General features: G+C 37.8%; 1 protein-coding gene across 13 annotated transcripts in view; it reads left to right on the top strand.

The window, feature by feature from the left end:
• MYT1L (myelin transcription factor 1 like) overlaps window positions 1–16115 on the top strand; it is a 299132-nt gene that overhangs the window by 194132 nt on the left and 88885 nt on the right. For 8 of the 13 annotated variants that reach the window (XM_039385536.1, XM_027726054.2, XM_039385538.1 and 5 more), the window contains exon 6: window positions 4177–4550. In XM_039385536.1, coding sequence (XP_039241470.1) covers window positions 4177–4550 — 374 coding nt within the window. Of the gene's footprint in view, window positions 1–4176; window positions 4576–5474; window positions 5553–16115 lie in introns of those variants that run through there. The other 5 variants (XM_039385537.1, XM_027726047.2, XM_027726043.2 and 2 more) reach the window with 3 other exon arrangements.

Raw genomic sequence — 16115 nt, 5'->3', positions numbered from 1 at the left:
CAAATAAGGGGATGATCACAAAAGCCAAAATTGAAAATATAGAGAAGATTGCAGAAGCCGTAAGGACAAACCATAACAGATTTCACAAACACATGAGGAACAAGAGGTCAGTGGGAGAGACTGTCACCTCCATATGTGGTCTGGAGAGGAAGTCAGTGGCAGAGGCTGCTGGGAAGCTGGTGCTGCCTTCCCCTTGGTGTGCTTGCTGGAGTGACCACAGGGAACATGCCAGGAACAGAGAGAAGTGTCCTGGAGGCAGAATCTGAAAAATTAATGCAACAAAGGATGAGAACAGAGCAGGTTAAGAAGAAATAAGAAGAAAATAGGGCAGCTTAACAGTAGGCTTCAGGTCTGGTGGCCTGTTTCCTAGGTTTCTGAAAGATATGGATTTTTTTTTTAACTCTCTCACTCTACAAAGTCTACAGTACATGAGGTATATGTAAGCTATGTGAGGTATACAGTTGAAAGGCAGAAGGAAGCTGGTGCAGGACAGTATTTTAAAAGTTTTAAAAGAAAAAACATTGCAATGGTAGATTTATTAAGTATAAATCCAAGTACAGCCAAAATCAAATTCAGGGTTATGTAATAACTGATTAAAATTAATTAGGAAAGAGTTAACAAAAGCTGAGTTGAAGTTAACTAATTATAGGACAAGGATAAATGGATACAAATTGAAAGAGGGGAATTCAGGCTGGATATTAGGAAGAAATTCTTCACTGTGGGGAGGATGGGATCCTGGAACAGGTTACCCGTAGAAGTTGTGGATGCCCCAACCCTGGCAGTGTTTGAGGCCAGGTTGGACAAGGCTTTGAGCAACCTGGTCTAGTAGGAGATGTCCCTGCCCACAGCAGGAGGGTTGGGACAATATGATCTTTAAGGTCCTTTTTAACCCAAACCACTCTATGATTCTGTGAACTAGTATAATCGATTTCCTTGGAAAAATTACATATTCCCAAGCCTTAGTGTTGGACCCAACCATTGAAATATACAAATATTTGTTTTTGTGGTTGCTGGTGTGTCCTCCATTTTAATTCTATGAGCACAGGCACTGAGAATAGATTAATAAAGTTATAAACTAAAGTCAAGTTCACAACTTTACTTGAATAGCTGAGTTGCAAGTAGTTAATGAGATCTATAAAAGCATCAAAGTCATCAGGCAGCTAACTGGAATTGATTTCCATTGCCATTTATGCATTTTCCAGGGGCCCCTGAATCCCAAGTAATGCCTTAGATTCTCACAAACTTTATAAAATATTGTGTAGAAGGCCATAAAGCTATGAAAAAATATTAAAGATGACAAATCTGGCAGTGGAAACAATTTATTTCTACTTTTGACAAATAATTTGTATCTAAAAAATCGTGCAGTTCTTCTGAGATGTCAATTCAAAAATTAAACAAATAGATGTTATTTGTTATCCCCCTGTCCTCTGCCTGATTTCCTACACTTTTGTGAATTCCAAAGGAGACTCTTTTGAGGCATTACTAGATGAAAACTGTTACAAGTGTTTAGTGTTCTTAAATGAAAAAAGATTGGAGCAGGGTGATGTTAATGTTCTGGCTTTAGAGTGACAAACTGCCCAGGGTTGGATGGGGCTTTGAACAACCTGGTCTAGTGGAAAGTGTCCCTGCCCATGGCAGGTGGGTTGGAAATAGATGGTCTTTAAGGTCCCTTCCAGACCAAACCATTCTATTATTTTACTAAAAGTTCAAGTTTGTGTGAATGTCAGTGGCCAAAAATTTTCACAGTTACTCATCTACAGATGCTCAGACTGCTTGACGTGTCATCTTTACCTCTTACAGTGTTCTTAGAGAAAGAAAGGAAATTCTGGGGATTTCTGGGCCTGACCCTACTTGCATCTTTGAAAATAAAGATCGGGATTTTGAGAAAATATAATTTAGTGATAATGTCATTGAAGAAGGTATAGTGAGGGTAATATGCATCCCAAAGAGAAGAAACAGAAACCAAGAAAGCAATAAATGTTAACCTACTTGCTTAAATCATATTGAATGGATATGCAAATTTCTAAAATGTACCTGAGCCCCGGAACGTGACCCACTCCTGTTTTCCAGGATGCAACCTCTATTAGACGCCTAAATGCAACAGGTTCTTCCCTGCTTGTCCGGCCATTTCCTTGGGCACTACACACACTCTGAATTTCCATTTCTGAGGGAAAGTTCATGTGTCCTCTCTCAGAGGTCCATAGGAGAGTTTAAATAGACAGCTACTGAAACACCATAGTACCAGGGGAAGCACTAAAATAAACCTGGAGTGGTCAGAACTACAACAAACAGTGCTTCCATTTTGCCTCAGATTTTATGCACTGTCCAGACTGATGGAGATTGAATTCCTGTTTCTGCCTTGACTGTGATGATGTGGGATATTTTCCATGGAAATATATCCTACATTTCCTCTTGTTTCTGGGTATCTGGGTATCTGGGTCCTGACCAAGAGAAGGACTCAGAGGAGAAGAGACAGGACAGTCATTTGTCAGTGAGCAGTAGTGGTGATATAGGGACAAGGATTTCTGCTATATTTATAGGTTTTACATTGAAGCATCTTTGGACAGAAACAAATACAGTCCAAGGAGAAAACAACAGAAGCTTAGGGCTTCCCTTCTTTCCAGGTTTATGGCTCTTAAAATTACTGAAGGTTTGGGCTTTTGCGTGCCTGTGGTGTATCAGAGTTTCTTGCATCCAGCTGCACTGGGGCTCATCTTCTATAAAGGGATGCTCTTCCTCAGAATATACCGCATGACCTGCTGGATGGAGCATGTGTATATTCCTTAGATATCTGCATCCCAGGCAGACTGTGAACAAGTGGTTTAAAATTTAGGTAAGACAATATTTAAGTTAGGTACTTCAATAAAATTCTTTTTACCTAAGTAGCAGTTTAAGTAATTGGGATGCATAGCTGCTAGGCTGCAGATTAGTTAGACCAAGATCAAGACCATGAAGACACAACACTGAGCACTCTGTAGTACTAAATGTGGTGAAAACTGTTTTTCAGTGGTCTGTCAAGAGAATGGGAAGGATTATTAGAGTAGAAGAAAGTGATAAGAGATCTTCAGTGTTTTGTCATTGGGATAAAGGGATTGGGAATATAATGTAAAATAGGAAGTTATAAGTAGATATGCAGAAAGGGCTATAAAGAACAATTTAAATGTCTCAAAACTAGGTAATCACAGGAAGAAGACTAAAAACTGATATAGCTTGAGTAGTGTTTATAATCACACAATAAAAAAGTTCAAAGAGGAACTTCTTTGAACAAAAGATACTATGGAGAGCATTCATTCTGCACAGATTATAGAGGTTACACGGGGTGGATCAGATTCAACAAACATGGATTATATGACCTTAGAGAAGCAGGTGGCTACTTTGATGGAAGACCAGGACTCTGAAATACTATTTATTTTCCAATGCATTAAAATGATTGATGATGAAGTGGTACTCTACTTTGAAAAGTATGACTTCCTTCGTTGACAAAGGTTTTTGTTTATTGTTTGATTTATTTTCAATGTGAGAACACTTGCAACACTGGCCATGAAAACTGTTAGTTTTGGTTGTGTTGAGGATCTTGCTTTCCCATTTATCTGACCTTGCAGTATAATAGAGCAAAACAGTGGAGAATTTAAGAGCGATCCATTATTTATAATAATAATAATAATAACAATAATAATAGTAATAACAGCCAGCAGCATTAAGAATGTGGTCATATTTTCATTATTCAAACAACATTGAAATGTATCTTAACTGCACACAATCAAAACCTTACTGAATATTACAAAATTATGAAGCATTGCTTTATTCCTGATTGTTGTACTGATACGTTACAGGTAGGATAAGATTGCTGGTTTTTTTAACTATATTCATCTGCCTTAGAGAAGAGTGTAACATGTTGAAGAGAAAAAAGAATGAGAAGGAAAAACACACATTTGTGTCAGTTCTGAAACTGTTATGCTGTCATATGCATGTGACATTTTCAGGCAAATGATAGTCATTTGCAATTTCACAGGTTTTGTAAGTGTGCTTCCCCTTGGTCAGTATTGTGTAAGAAGCATTTTACTTTGAAAACATGCATTCTGAGAACAGCAACTAATCATGGTGTAGAATTAGTGTATATGACTAAATGAAATCTGGAGGATAGTGTAATAATTTACATCTTTTCTTTTTGCACAGTGTTTATGGATGTCCTTTGGCAAAAAAAAGAAAAACACAAGATAAACAACCCCAAGAACCAGCCCCCAAAAGAAAACCCTTTGTGGTTAAAGCAGACAACTCTTCAGTAGATGAGTGCTATGAAACTGATGGAACAGAGGAAATGGATGAAAAGGAAGAGGAAGAAGAGGAAGAGGATGAAGAAGAAGAGGAATATTCTGATGATAATGAGGAGCAAGGTGATGAGGAGGAGGATGATGAGGAGATAGATCGAGAAGAAGAAGAGGAGATTGAGGAAGAAGAAGAGGAGGATGAAGAGGAAGGTGAAGATGTGGAGGATGAAGAGGAGGAGGAAGAAGAAGAGGAGGAAGAAGAGGAGGAGGAGGAAGAACGTGGTAATAATCAGAGTATTAGTAAAAAGTAAACAATGTGTGTTTTCTGGGTTAATCTTCTAGTGTGGTGTGTGAGGATTTAGCTATGTGGTTCTCATTAAAGCTAATGGAAGTCATGCAGTTAAATCTCTCTGCTCCACACTGAAAATATACCCCACTGTGTTCTCCTAACATTTATTTTAATAAGTCTGTCTTCCAAATATTTTTTAATACACCAGCGCTCACATTTCAAACAAGGAGGGTGGAGGTGTGTTTATGCTAAAAATGCTTGCATAAAATGTAATCCTAGTAGTGGATTAATGCATGCAGTTACCAGGAGAATATTCACAAAGGTACAAGCAAAGCATCAGCTACAGCTGGGTGCCTGTACTGATCATTTGCAAGTGTATTTGCTAGATCTGCTTATAGAATGTCAAAGATTGCCCACATAAATTCTGTCACAAGTTTGCAGATAATTTTTGTGTGTAAAAGTGGACCTCATCCCGTCAAAAATTTTGCCCCAAACTTCCCCTTACCCTAAGAAACTATTCAGAATCTTTGATTCTTTGAGGCTTGAATGCTGTGTGCTTTAGTTGATTCCAGTAAAAATAGTGACAGCTTTACATCAATAACGTCTTTCTAAAATTTATGTATTTTGTTTATCATACTATGGCATAAGTGCCATTTAGACATACAGGTCACTGGTAGTAACTAAATTAATGCAATAGCAATGTGATTAGCCTATTCGACTTTCTCTTTTTTTGGGATATTGGACTTTATATAACCAGTACTTTCAAAATATGTGTTTAGTGTCCATTTACTCAAGAGTCCATATGCTGATGACAGACATCATAATGCACTGGGGTGAAATGAAGGAATCATGCAAAAATTAATGAACTATCTAAAAAGTATTTTGTTCCCATTTTCAGGGAACACGTTTTTGGTTGGGTAGATTCACCTTTCTAACCAATAAAAATATAAGAAAAGCTTTCAGCACTCCTCAGTTGGATTCCTCTTAGGAACCAGGTATGAAAGTTGTATGACTTTTGTTTCAGCATTCTGTAAGGTCAGATCTTAAATCTTAAAGACAGACTTTGAAAGTATTCTTTCCATTTGGGCAAGATGGTGGCCAGCTGGGTGGCTATAACATTTTCTCAGATACTGCATCTGTAGCATTTCCTCAATTGCCTGAATTTGCCACAAAATTGGTAGAGAATAAATGGTCGATCTTAAAAGTTTCATGAGTTTGATGCAACAGGGAAGCCATTTCCTTTTGCAGGGAACTCTGCTGTTTCAGAACCTGGAAGAGAAGCTGTGTTAAATTAGGCCAATGTGCAGCTGGTCTTGCTCTCCTGATGGGCAAGCACAGGATGTCCAGCAGTTTCTTTAACAAATAATGGTGACTGAGTTTGTTGGTGCTTAGGTTATGGTGCAACTGCTGCTGTGATTTCAGCTGACATTAAAAACTTTGAATCTACACTATCAAAAATTATAAAAGGAAAAAAAAACCTAAGCAAAACTCAAGAGCTCAAGAAAATTGCTTCTGCCAAACCAGCAGGCTTGACACTCAGTTTATTTTTCTATGATAATGAAACACAGTGGTTTAGTTATTCCAACACAGTTACACATGCAGTTAGTGGTCCTAATCAATGTGAAGAGGCTGACATTGCTTTTTGACTGCTTTCCTTCCATATATAGTAGGCTGTGGTTAAGAACTGCAAAAAATTCACAAAGGTACCTCTGTAGCTGCTCTGCATATTACTTGGAATTAAAACTTAGGTAGGTCAAGTTTTTCTTTGGACTCCATGCTATTCCAGTAATAAAACTAATGTACATTAATAAATATATATATATATATTCTATGTAAAAAATTAGTCATTAAGAAAAATTCCTTGTAAAATTGGAAAAGTGATAATAGAATTTTATGAGAAAGGTATTTAATGATCTTTTTGAGCATCAACATGGTAATCACTATGCAACAGTCCCAGTTAGAGCACAGATGATTTACAAGAAAGAATTCCTAGCAATTAATGAGGAAGGCAGTATGGAGTTCCTTATGTCTATGCCAAGGAGTGGAGAGTGATAACGCTTTGGTTTTGGTGAGGTCTAGAAGCTAATCAATAAATCAGATTTTTTTAAATAGTTTATTTGCTATTGATTCCAGTAGGGATCCTGAAGTTTAACTTTATTCTGCTTATAGCAAAAGCTGTATTGGTGGAATTTGGACTGTTGATGTTCTAGGGAAAAAAAGTGCAAAGTTAGGTGTTCTTAAACTTTATGGTCTAAATATAACTCTTGCCTTTATCTGTTGACTATATGGAAAATTAGGTCTGTCAGCTATGAATTTAGTTAATACAATCAGTTGCTGCTTACTACAATGTAGATATTGTAGCAAACCACCCTGTAAGTCACCTTAGCAGGAAGTCTGAATGTGTCTTAGTATTCCTATCTCTAGAAACAAAATGCAGAATTTATCCACTGGTCACCAGGATGTCTGACAGTTCTCAAAAAGGTTTCTGTCACTGGTGCTGTAGATGATAGCTGTTCAGAAAATTTCCATAAGTAACTATAGCCTAGGTGGACAAAAGAGTTAATATCATAAATATTGGTGACAGAAGGTTAAAATTATAAGTATTGGTGACAGAAGAATTCCTCAACAAATATAGAACAGGACTATAGAGGAAACAATTGGGGAGGGCAGGGAAGGGAGAGGGTAGGAGCGTATGGGTAAGGTATTTTACTGTTTCTTAGGCCAAATTCAGTTTTCTTTTAGAAAAGGGTAAATCCTGGGAAACAAAAGTGCATCACTGGCATGTCATTGCTCATACTTTTTTGGTTTAAAAGAAAGTGAATTTTGAGTGGGATTCTCAGAGGATATAGATATTATAAAGGTCATGTAGGTAAACAATTCTTATTGAAAATACTTGAGCATTCACTGAAGCCATCACAGCCTTTGAAAATCACATCTTTGTAGCCTTGTCACTGATAAACTAAAGGACTTGGAGAATACAGATGTGTCCTAAGAAAACAGTCTCACAAATCTCAAAATAACAATTTAAAATTAAAAGGAGGAAAAAACCCAAACTTTTTTAAATGAGTCCCCAATTCCGTGCCCATATTTCTGTACACAATCCTTTGAACCAAAATTAATGCTAAAAACTCTCCATCAATGGCTAACATATCCTCTTGAAATTTCCATTAAATCTGAATCTCTTTGAAGAACAGATATCTATCCATCTATCTATGAAGAGACTTGGAAAGCCCTTATGTTCAACAGGTCCACGAAAGGAAAGATGAATCTTTGTTATTTCCCTTATATCCCAGGAAAAAATGACAGATAGATGACCTGTGTTTTGATAACATAACCTGTAAGTTGCAATACAAATGGGAAGGAGTAAGAGTAAAGGCTGCTGTTGGAGTACCCTTTCTCTGTGATGACAGCTGCTGAGAACCTTTGGAATTCAGAGGAGACACAGTAGAGGTTTTTTAATAATAATACCTACCACATGGACATAAGGATAGATGTTCTGCCTGTTTTCTTTTTTCATAGAATCATAGAATTGTTTAGGTTGGAAGAGATCTCTAAGATCATCAAATCCAACCATATTTCTTTAAATTGTAGGATGGTTTTTAAAAAACTTGTAATATGTTTGTGTTTTTTCTTTCAATTGCATAAACTCAATGCAGACAGATAGACCCTGAATATAATACACCTGTAAGCTCCATTAAGACTGTTAGTGCCCTCCACTGTCTTCTTGATCCCCTCTGAAGTGCTTCTGAAGCACTTATGTCCTCTAAGCTAGAGGAGATGCAAATATCAATTTAAAAGATGAAAGAAGCTCATGCGCTGAGGAAAGCATGGTGGCACGCAGTTTTCCAGCTGTGCATGCTGCTGAAAACACTCTTGATAAAGTAAACATCTTCATAAAATGAAGACAACATATCTGTATTAGCAAGGTCATCTGTTAGCCTGCTGACCACTAATCATATTCATTTATTTAAACTGTTAGCAGGAAAGTGGTCATCTCTTTGGTGACCACAGTAGGTGTTCAGTATTAATCAGAGCAGGGAGCTAAACTCACGTGTACCTCAGAGGAAAAACACCTAACAGAAGTAAATTATAGCTTTAAATTAAGAAGCCAGAAAGCAAAATTTCACTGCTTAGGGCAACGTATACAGAAAAAAAAATATTTTCCAAGGCTAAAGAAGACTAAATAAATACCTGATGGTTACAAGGTGAAGCAGATCTAAACTCCTTGCTAATAAAGTCTATTGCTATATTACGCCTTGATAAAAGAAGATAACCTGTGCTTAGTGTGTCTCATCAATAATAATCTGAAGAACAGAAAAAAACTAGAGTTGCTATGGAAGACATTTATCCTGGCCACTGCATTGGTGTCCCCAGGATAAGAAGTTAAAGTTTCCTTTCTGGTCTTGTTACGAAGTGCTCCCGCCTGGGAGTCGTTGGGTCAAACAACATCATAAGAACTTTATTGATGCCTTCTTTTTGCATTGAAGATGCAAGCATGAATTACAACATGTTCTGCTGTTTAGCTGTTTATATTTCCTATGGAGAGATTCAGACTAAGCATTTTTGCTGAATTTTTTTTTTTTAAATAATGCAGTTAAAACATTTGGAACAGGTAGTTCACAGTTGGAAACCTCAGGGTTGCTGGAGTAGGGTGGGGAAACTGCTAGCTGGTGAATACCCTTTGAATACTTCTAGTTCTTGTGGAAAAAGTTCAGATAATTTTATTACCTTTATTATGTGTTTATGATTGGTTAGCCGATTGCTTAAATATGACTCAGATGTTAGTTTAGTAAACTTTTGCTTACTGCTGTGTTCCATGCTCAAGGTCTTTACTGTTTGCTGCTCATAGACAATATAATTTAAACGCATTAAACAGCATTATTTAAACATTATTTTCTAATTCTCAGAAGTGAGATTGCGTCTGATGCTGAGCTTGTTTGCATCAAGACAAATCAAGTGTAGCTTTATGCCAGTAGAGTTCCATTTACATGAGGTGGTGTGTTGCACGTGTCATCCCTAACTTTCCCTCCCCTTGAAGAACTGTTTTAGAAGACTTCATTCTATGTGAATGTTTAATTCAGAGGCTCAGTAAACCTTCTGGGCTGTGTCTAGAAACTTTATGTAGCCCTTTTCATCTTAACCTCCACGTTTAAAGTTCGGAATGTACTTAAGTATCATTCTCATGTAGCGATTTGCATATTTAGCTCCTTCCCTACAAATAAAAGGCCTTAAATGATAATGTGAAATATCTCATCCTTCAAGAGCAAATGATTCAATTATAGCTTTATGCAGTGTAAAGAAATTATTCACCTTTGACGAGACAGAATTTTGTGGATGTCAGCAGAAATCCTGTAGAGGACATTGGGATTCTTAGAGAGTTCAGGGTCTGAACTGAAGACCTTAGTTCCATGAAAGCACCATGGAACAAATTTGGCACCACAATGCTGCTTCGTTCTGAAACTGTTTTACATGGCATGGGGTTGCTTGTTTGTATTTCTAATACACTAAACCTTTCCTTCAGTGTTAGCTGAACGAGATGTTGGGCCCACTGTAATGTCAAATTGTTTCAGGGCTAATCTGTGACCAAACCTTTCTCTAGTCTTGCGGCAGCAGTAGGTCCACAAAGGAACCATGTCTCAGCAGTGCTGCTTTGGATACTCACAGATTGCAGTCCTCAAGAAGAGGCTGTGCAGAGGTTGCCTTTTCTGCATTTCCATTGCATCCTTCTGTCTGCAGGAAAATGCGGAGTGGATCCTTGATTTTGCCTATTTCATTTTTTGTCTGGACAGATCACATAGTAAAATTAATCCTTTCTGGGATAAGATGGATTGGAGAAGTAATTAAAGTGCTGTATTCCTACTCTCATTTAGACTCTCTGTAACCTGTTCACTGCCAATGATCTGGTTTTGTCACAACTGTGCCAAGAAGCCGGTTACTTATGTGTTGTAGTTCTTTAAAGAACCAATAGTGAACTACATTATATAGCAGCCCCTCGCATCCATATTTATAAACATAATGACCTGGTGTTGCTGTAGAAGATCTCACATCTGGGATATATCATTCCTAGAAACATATTCATGGGTTGTACAGACCTGAACTCTATGCTTTTGCTTTGAATTCCTTTGCCTTTCGCAGTGCTACTTCAAAGGCTGCATTGCCCACACTGTACTGCAGCTTACACAGTGACCACAGACTCTGTACGAATCCTTCTTGACACTACAAATGTAATGATTCTATAAAATAACTTTTGCTTGGTTAATGTTAGAAGTTCCTATTTTTCCTCTTGTGTTTAGAGTGTATCTCTAAAAGCAAATTATGATCACCCTATTAATTCACAATTCCCACTGGCCTTAGAGTGTTTGTCATAACAGAGTGAACACAAACAGTAGCTTTTCACTCTGAAAAGCAGGGAACTTTATTTGGTAGCTGTAGAGTTAATTTTACCTTACTAGAGTTCCTCCCAGAAATAATAAAATGAAATAAAATTGCAGACTGGATTGGTAATTTCTTCTGATCCATATCTGTACTCACGAATCAAATTTGCAGTCCTAGCAAATGCCTCAAGTCACATAAATTTTGTTTAACTGAGATATATAAACCCAACAAAGCATTCTTTTGAAACAAAAACATTGATGTGTAATGAACATATATATGTAATCCTGAATACTTTTGTACTATGGAAGCGTTTCTTCCTTATTTTGCAGGTCTCAGAACAATTCAGTTTTTTTCTTTTGTCGCCTCTATCCCATATGACATAGTCCTTTTGTACCATAAGAGTTATTTCCCCTTCTGTAAATTAATGTATTCTACCTTTTTTTTTTTTTTTTAAGAGTAGAGACTGTGGGAGCTACAGTTCATGAGCTGGACAGCAAGGAAGGCCAAGTCATTTAGCAGAAGAGAAAGAGAACTAATGATAGGAAAGAAACCACCTAAAGGAGACTGGGTTTGGTCACTGCTGTTGATATCCTCAGAATTATTTGGCACATTAAAGCTTCATACAGAAAGTACTGAAAATAGTCACTAACATTAAGCATGTCAAGTATCCATAACACCATGTGAAAACCATGGCAGCTATTATATGCTTTGTGCAGTAAATATTACTGCTTTAGCAAAAACTTATGGTGGTTCTGTCAGAGAAAGTTAAGAGGATTGACAGCTCAAGACTTAGTGGGGGTTTTTTAGGTGAACTCATCATCTGATAGTTCTGTCATCCCAAACCCTTAATTTTGCAGGCTATACTGTTGATAGGAAGAGTAAGTACTGCTGTGACACTAAAGGAACGCCACAGAAAACCTGAATTCACAATTACAAAAGCAAACAAATCGAGCAGCCATTTTCTTCCCTGTACTCCGCAGACATGGATTACTGATGGAATAAGGGAAAGGTCTGTGTGGCATGAACACTTCCAGTCACCTAACACAGGAGTGTTGGCAAAGATGCCCAGGCCCATGTCATGTTAGAGTTCTGTCATTACCTTTTCCAAAGCATATGTGATGAGATTCTTTATTTGTCATATACAGTTTTAAGTCATGCTATGCCACTACTTTTCTTCTTGTTTCTATTGTATCAAATCTATTGTTTCACCAACTGCCTGCACTTACAGAAATTATCTATGAACAAGAAGCATCTGCTAAACAGTTTCTTGGACACTCTATAATGAACAGGGCTGAAGTTTTTACAGAAGATTGTCATTCTGTCATCTGCAATAATTAAAACATTTCCTTTATGTTCAATTTTAAAAGCTGGCATCTACTGGAAAGTTAAAAATTGATTATTCCTCTATTGCAATATGTTGAAAAAAACTTTGGCCTCCAATCAGTGAGAACAAAATATATTTTAAAAAGTAATAATGGAAATAGTGAATAACAGATCATTATTACCAAACTGTAAGGAATAGGACTGAAGTTGAACTTACAAAAAGTATACTAAAGTTCATCATAGTGTTTTTTTATCATCTAATGAGCACAGTCTGTGAATGTACTCTGAAAATACAGCCAGAAAAGACAACTTTTAAGTGAATAGTAACTGAAATACTTTATTAGGAGCCAAGGATCCCGCTACATTTGTGGAATGAGATAAATGTTTCAATATAGAATGGAGTGGAAATTCTGCCCCAATGTGTAATGCAGGTGCCTGAGTTAATTTTGAGAGGTGATGAAGAAGTTCAGTGCCACATGTCCTTCTTTGCTAACACAGAAGGTTGGAGACTAGACCAGAGACTGCTTTGCATAAGCAACACTCTTACACATTCTAATGGAGCTCTCTCATTCCCTCAAAAAAATATTCCAGAACTGTTATAGATATAGACCAAAGAGGGTCATTCTTCTGGAAAAGCAGGACATGCTGCATTCTGTCTTTGCTCTAAGGACTTTCTAACTGTCTCACGGCTTGACTTACTCTTCTGTTTTTTGCTTCCTAATAGAGCTGGAATCCAGTTTAGCTTTTTATTGTGGTGACTAGCAAACTTTCATGGGAAATGTGGTGTTGAATTCATGTAAACTGTGAGAGCTTATACTCTTAGTCTTATAGTTCTTTAGCGAGTGACCCACTAAACAATGTATTTCACCTGGGTAATGGGCAGGAAGGGGTAAGCAGAGAAAATACAGAAGGAAACAGGCAGTTCTCCCCTTGGCTACAAATTAGGCAAGGCAGTCAAAGCAAGGCAAATTAGGCAAGGCAGTTCATGGGAAGCTGTTTTCTTTTATGTGTGCATAAGAGCATACCTATTGGATTAGGTTTCTCTGGGAACTTATGTATAAAAAGACCTAAGATCTAGAATCCTTCAGGGCTTAAATGTTAGGTAGGTAGAGAGCTTCTTAAGGCTGGAACTGTTTCAGTACATGTAGAAGCAGAGCCTTGAACAGTTGATCAATGTTAAGATGTCTCCCAGGTTTAAGCCACAGATAAGCATAGATGTATCACCAAGAAAAATAGAAATATGACTATTCCTTTCTATTCAACATGTCACATAAGGAGTCTAATCTGAAAGTCTTGAAAAAATTACTGCTGCTACTCATAAGATTTTTTGTGAGTGATTCATGTTGAAATCCCCCTTAAAGATATGGTATGAGTTTAAGAACAAATTTGATTCAATGGCTGAAGGGTCTTCTGACACAGAAATGGAAACAATAAGTTCCAAATGTAAAAGAGAGGACAGGGCTTATACAGGGAAAAAAAATGCAGAAAAATGTAAAGGAATGATTAGGAGGTCAGCACGGTAGTACTACAGAGACCAAGTGAAATATACTGCTAGGATTCCTTCCCAGACAGCAGGAAATGACAGATGTGAAATCTGCAGTCTAGAATCTGCATTATGCAGAATCTTTAAATTAACAGTTAAAAGGCTATGAGGTGGAAGATCAGGGCTAGACAAAATACCCAAACCCATAGGTCATGCACCACAATCTTTTCTGTTACATTTTCCCCTCCCTAGTAATATGTGAACATTTTCCTGTAGTTCATTATGTGTTGTAACTTACTGCATCTTTATGCCTTAGTGATGGAACTTTATATCATTGTCATTAGTAGAATCAGAACCAGATGCAGGCAGAGCACTTCTAAAACCCCATCCAAAATGTGTAGACTCTCTGAAACTTTTTATAATATTGAAAAGAAGGATTATTAAACTACACTTGATCTATCGATAAGATGCAAACAGCAATGAGCCTATATTACTGTTTAGAAATGCATAACTAAAAGTAATAGCAATGTATTAATTAAAGAAAGAATAACTGTCCTTTGGCAAGTATGTGTTTTGCTTGAAATCTGCTTTTGTGCATCATTGAGAAGATAGGTAGTGTGGAAATAATGTACATAGTTTATCTGAGTTTTAGGAATGGATTTGATGCAATTCCATTTAATAAATTAATTCTGAAGTCATAAAACATAATACAGCACCAGATGCAAAGGGACAGAGAGGAAAAGTTCGTGTTGGATAGGTTAATTCCATTGGCTCCTAAGTAGCTCCGACACTTTGGTGCACAGAAAATTAAGTTAATGAGATTAGAGCCTAAAAATAGTTAGGGTGAAAAAAATAAAAACAAAAATAATTTCAGGTAGAAGTAAATACACTCATGTACATTATTTTCACCAATGAACTCAAGCGAAATAACTTCTGAGTGGAAGCATCCTGAGACCAGACTCAGACTTAGGTTTTAGTTTTGTGCAGTGTAAGATTATCTCTGTACATGTGTGTACTTTAGAAATTTGGCTATTGAGGTTAATTGTTTGATTAATCCACTTCATTGCTCGTTGTTTCTGCAAGTGTAGAGTTTCAGCATAGATGTCATGCACCAAGGCTGTGCTGCTCTAGTCACTGTGACACTGGCAACAAAGCCACTGCCATCATAGCTGGCATGTGTATATTTAGTTGGAAATGTATAGAAATCTATATAAATATGTAGGTGTTTACATTTGTCCAGCAAATACTCTCCTTTTAAAACACAAAAGCTTTCATCATCAGGACAGACATTCCAGTGCAGATCTGAACAGCACTGGGAAATCCCTCATAGAAGAATGAGCTAACAATTTCAAAAATGGTAGCACTGTGTGGCCTTTAGGTGAACAGGCTGTTGGAATAACCTCACTGGAAATATCTTTGCAGATGTCGTAGTGACATAAAAAGGTGATTTATATCTGTTACCATAGTATACATTTCCTGCATTTGACAGGTGTCTGGTACTCTAATCTCCTTCAGAGACTCTTCCAGTCACATAGGCCATCTGTAGACATGATATAGATAGCAAACAAACAGATACTAAAGACTCCTTGTAGCTGGCTGAGAACTACCTGCACTACTGAGTCACCATTTTCTCTTTTTTGAAGTCCACAGTTCTTGACTGACTGGAGTAGCATGATGTGGTGGGTTGACCCTGGCTAAATGCCAGGTGCCTACCAAAGCCACTCTTTATCACTCCCCTCCTGAGCTGAGATAAAGACAGGGAGAGATCACTCACCAGTTACTGTCATGGGCAAAACAGTTGACTTGGGCAAATTAATTGAGTTTATTACCAATCAAAATCAGAGTAGGATAATGATAACTAAAGTAAAGCCTCTTTCACAGCCCCTACCTCCTGTCCACTAGCAGTGCACAGAGTTGGGGAATGAGGGTTATAATCAGTTCATCACATGTCGTTTCTGCCACGGCTTCCTCCTCAGGGAGAGAAATCCTTCCCCTGCTGTAGCCTGGGGTCCCTCCCATGGGAGACAGTTCTCCATGAACTTCTCCAATGTGGGTCTTTCCCATGGGCCTCAGTTCTTCAAAAACTCTCCAGCGCGGGTCCCTTTCATGGGGTGCAGCCCTTCAGACATGGGCTGCTCCAGTGTTGGTCTTCCACAGAGTCACAAGTCCTACCAGCAAACTTGTTCTAGTGTGGGCTCCTCTCTCCATGGGGCCACAGATCTTGCCAGGAGGCTGCTCCAGTGTGGGCTTCCCACAGTGTCACAGGCTCCTTTAAGCATCCACTTGCTCCGATGTGGGGTCCTCTATGGGCTGCAAGTGGATCTCTGCTCCACCATGGACCTTCAGGGGCTCAGGGGCACGGCTGCCTCACCATGGT

Source organism: Pipra filicauda, unplaced genomic scaffold (genome assembly GCF_003945595.2).
Source record: "Pipra filicauda isolate LSUMZ 115617 unplaced genomic scaffold, ASM394559v2 scaffold41_size5083284_pilon, whole genome shotgun sequence".
NCBI classification, from domain to species: domain Eukaryota; kingdom Metazoa; phylum Chordata; class Aves; order Passeriformes; family Pipridae; genus Pipra; species Pipra filicauda.
This window is presented reverse-complemented; position numbering and strand designations above follow the sequence as displayed.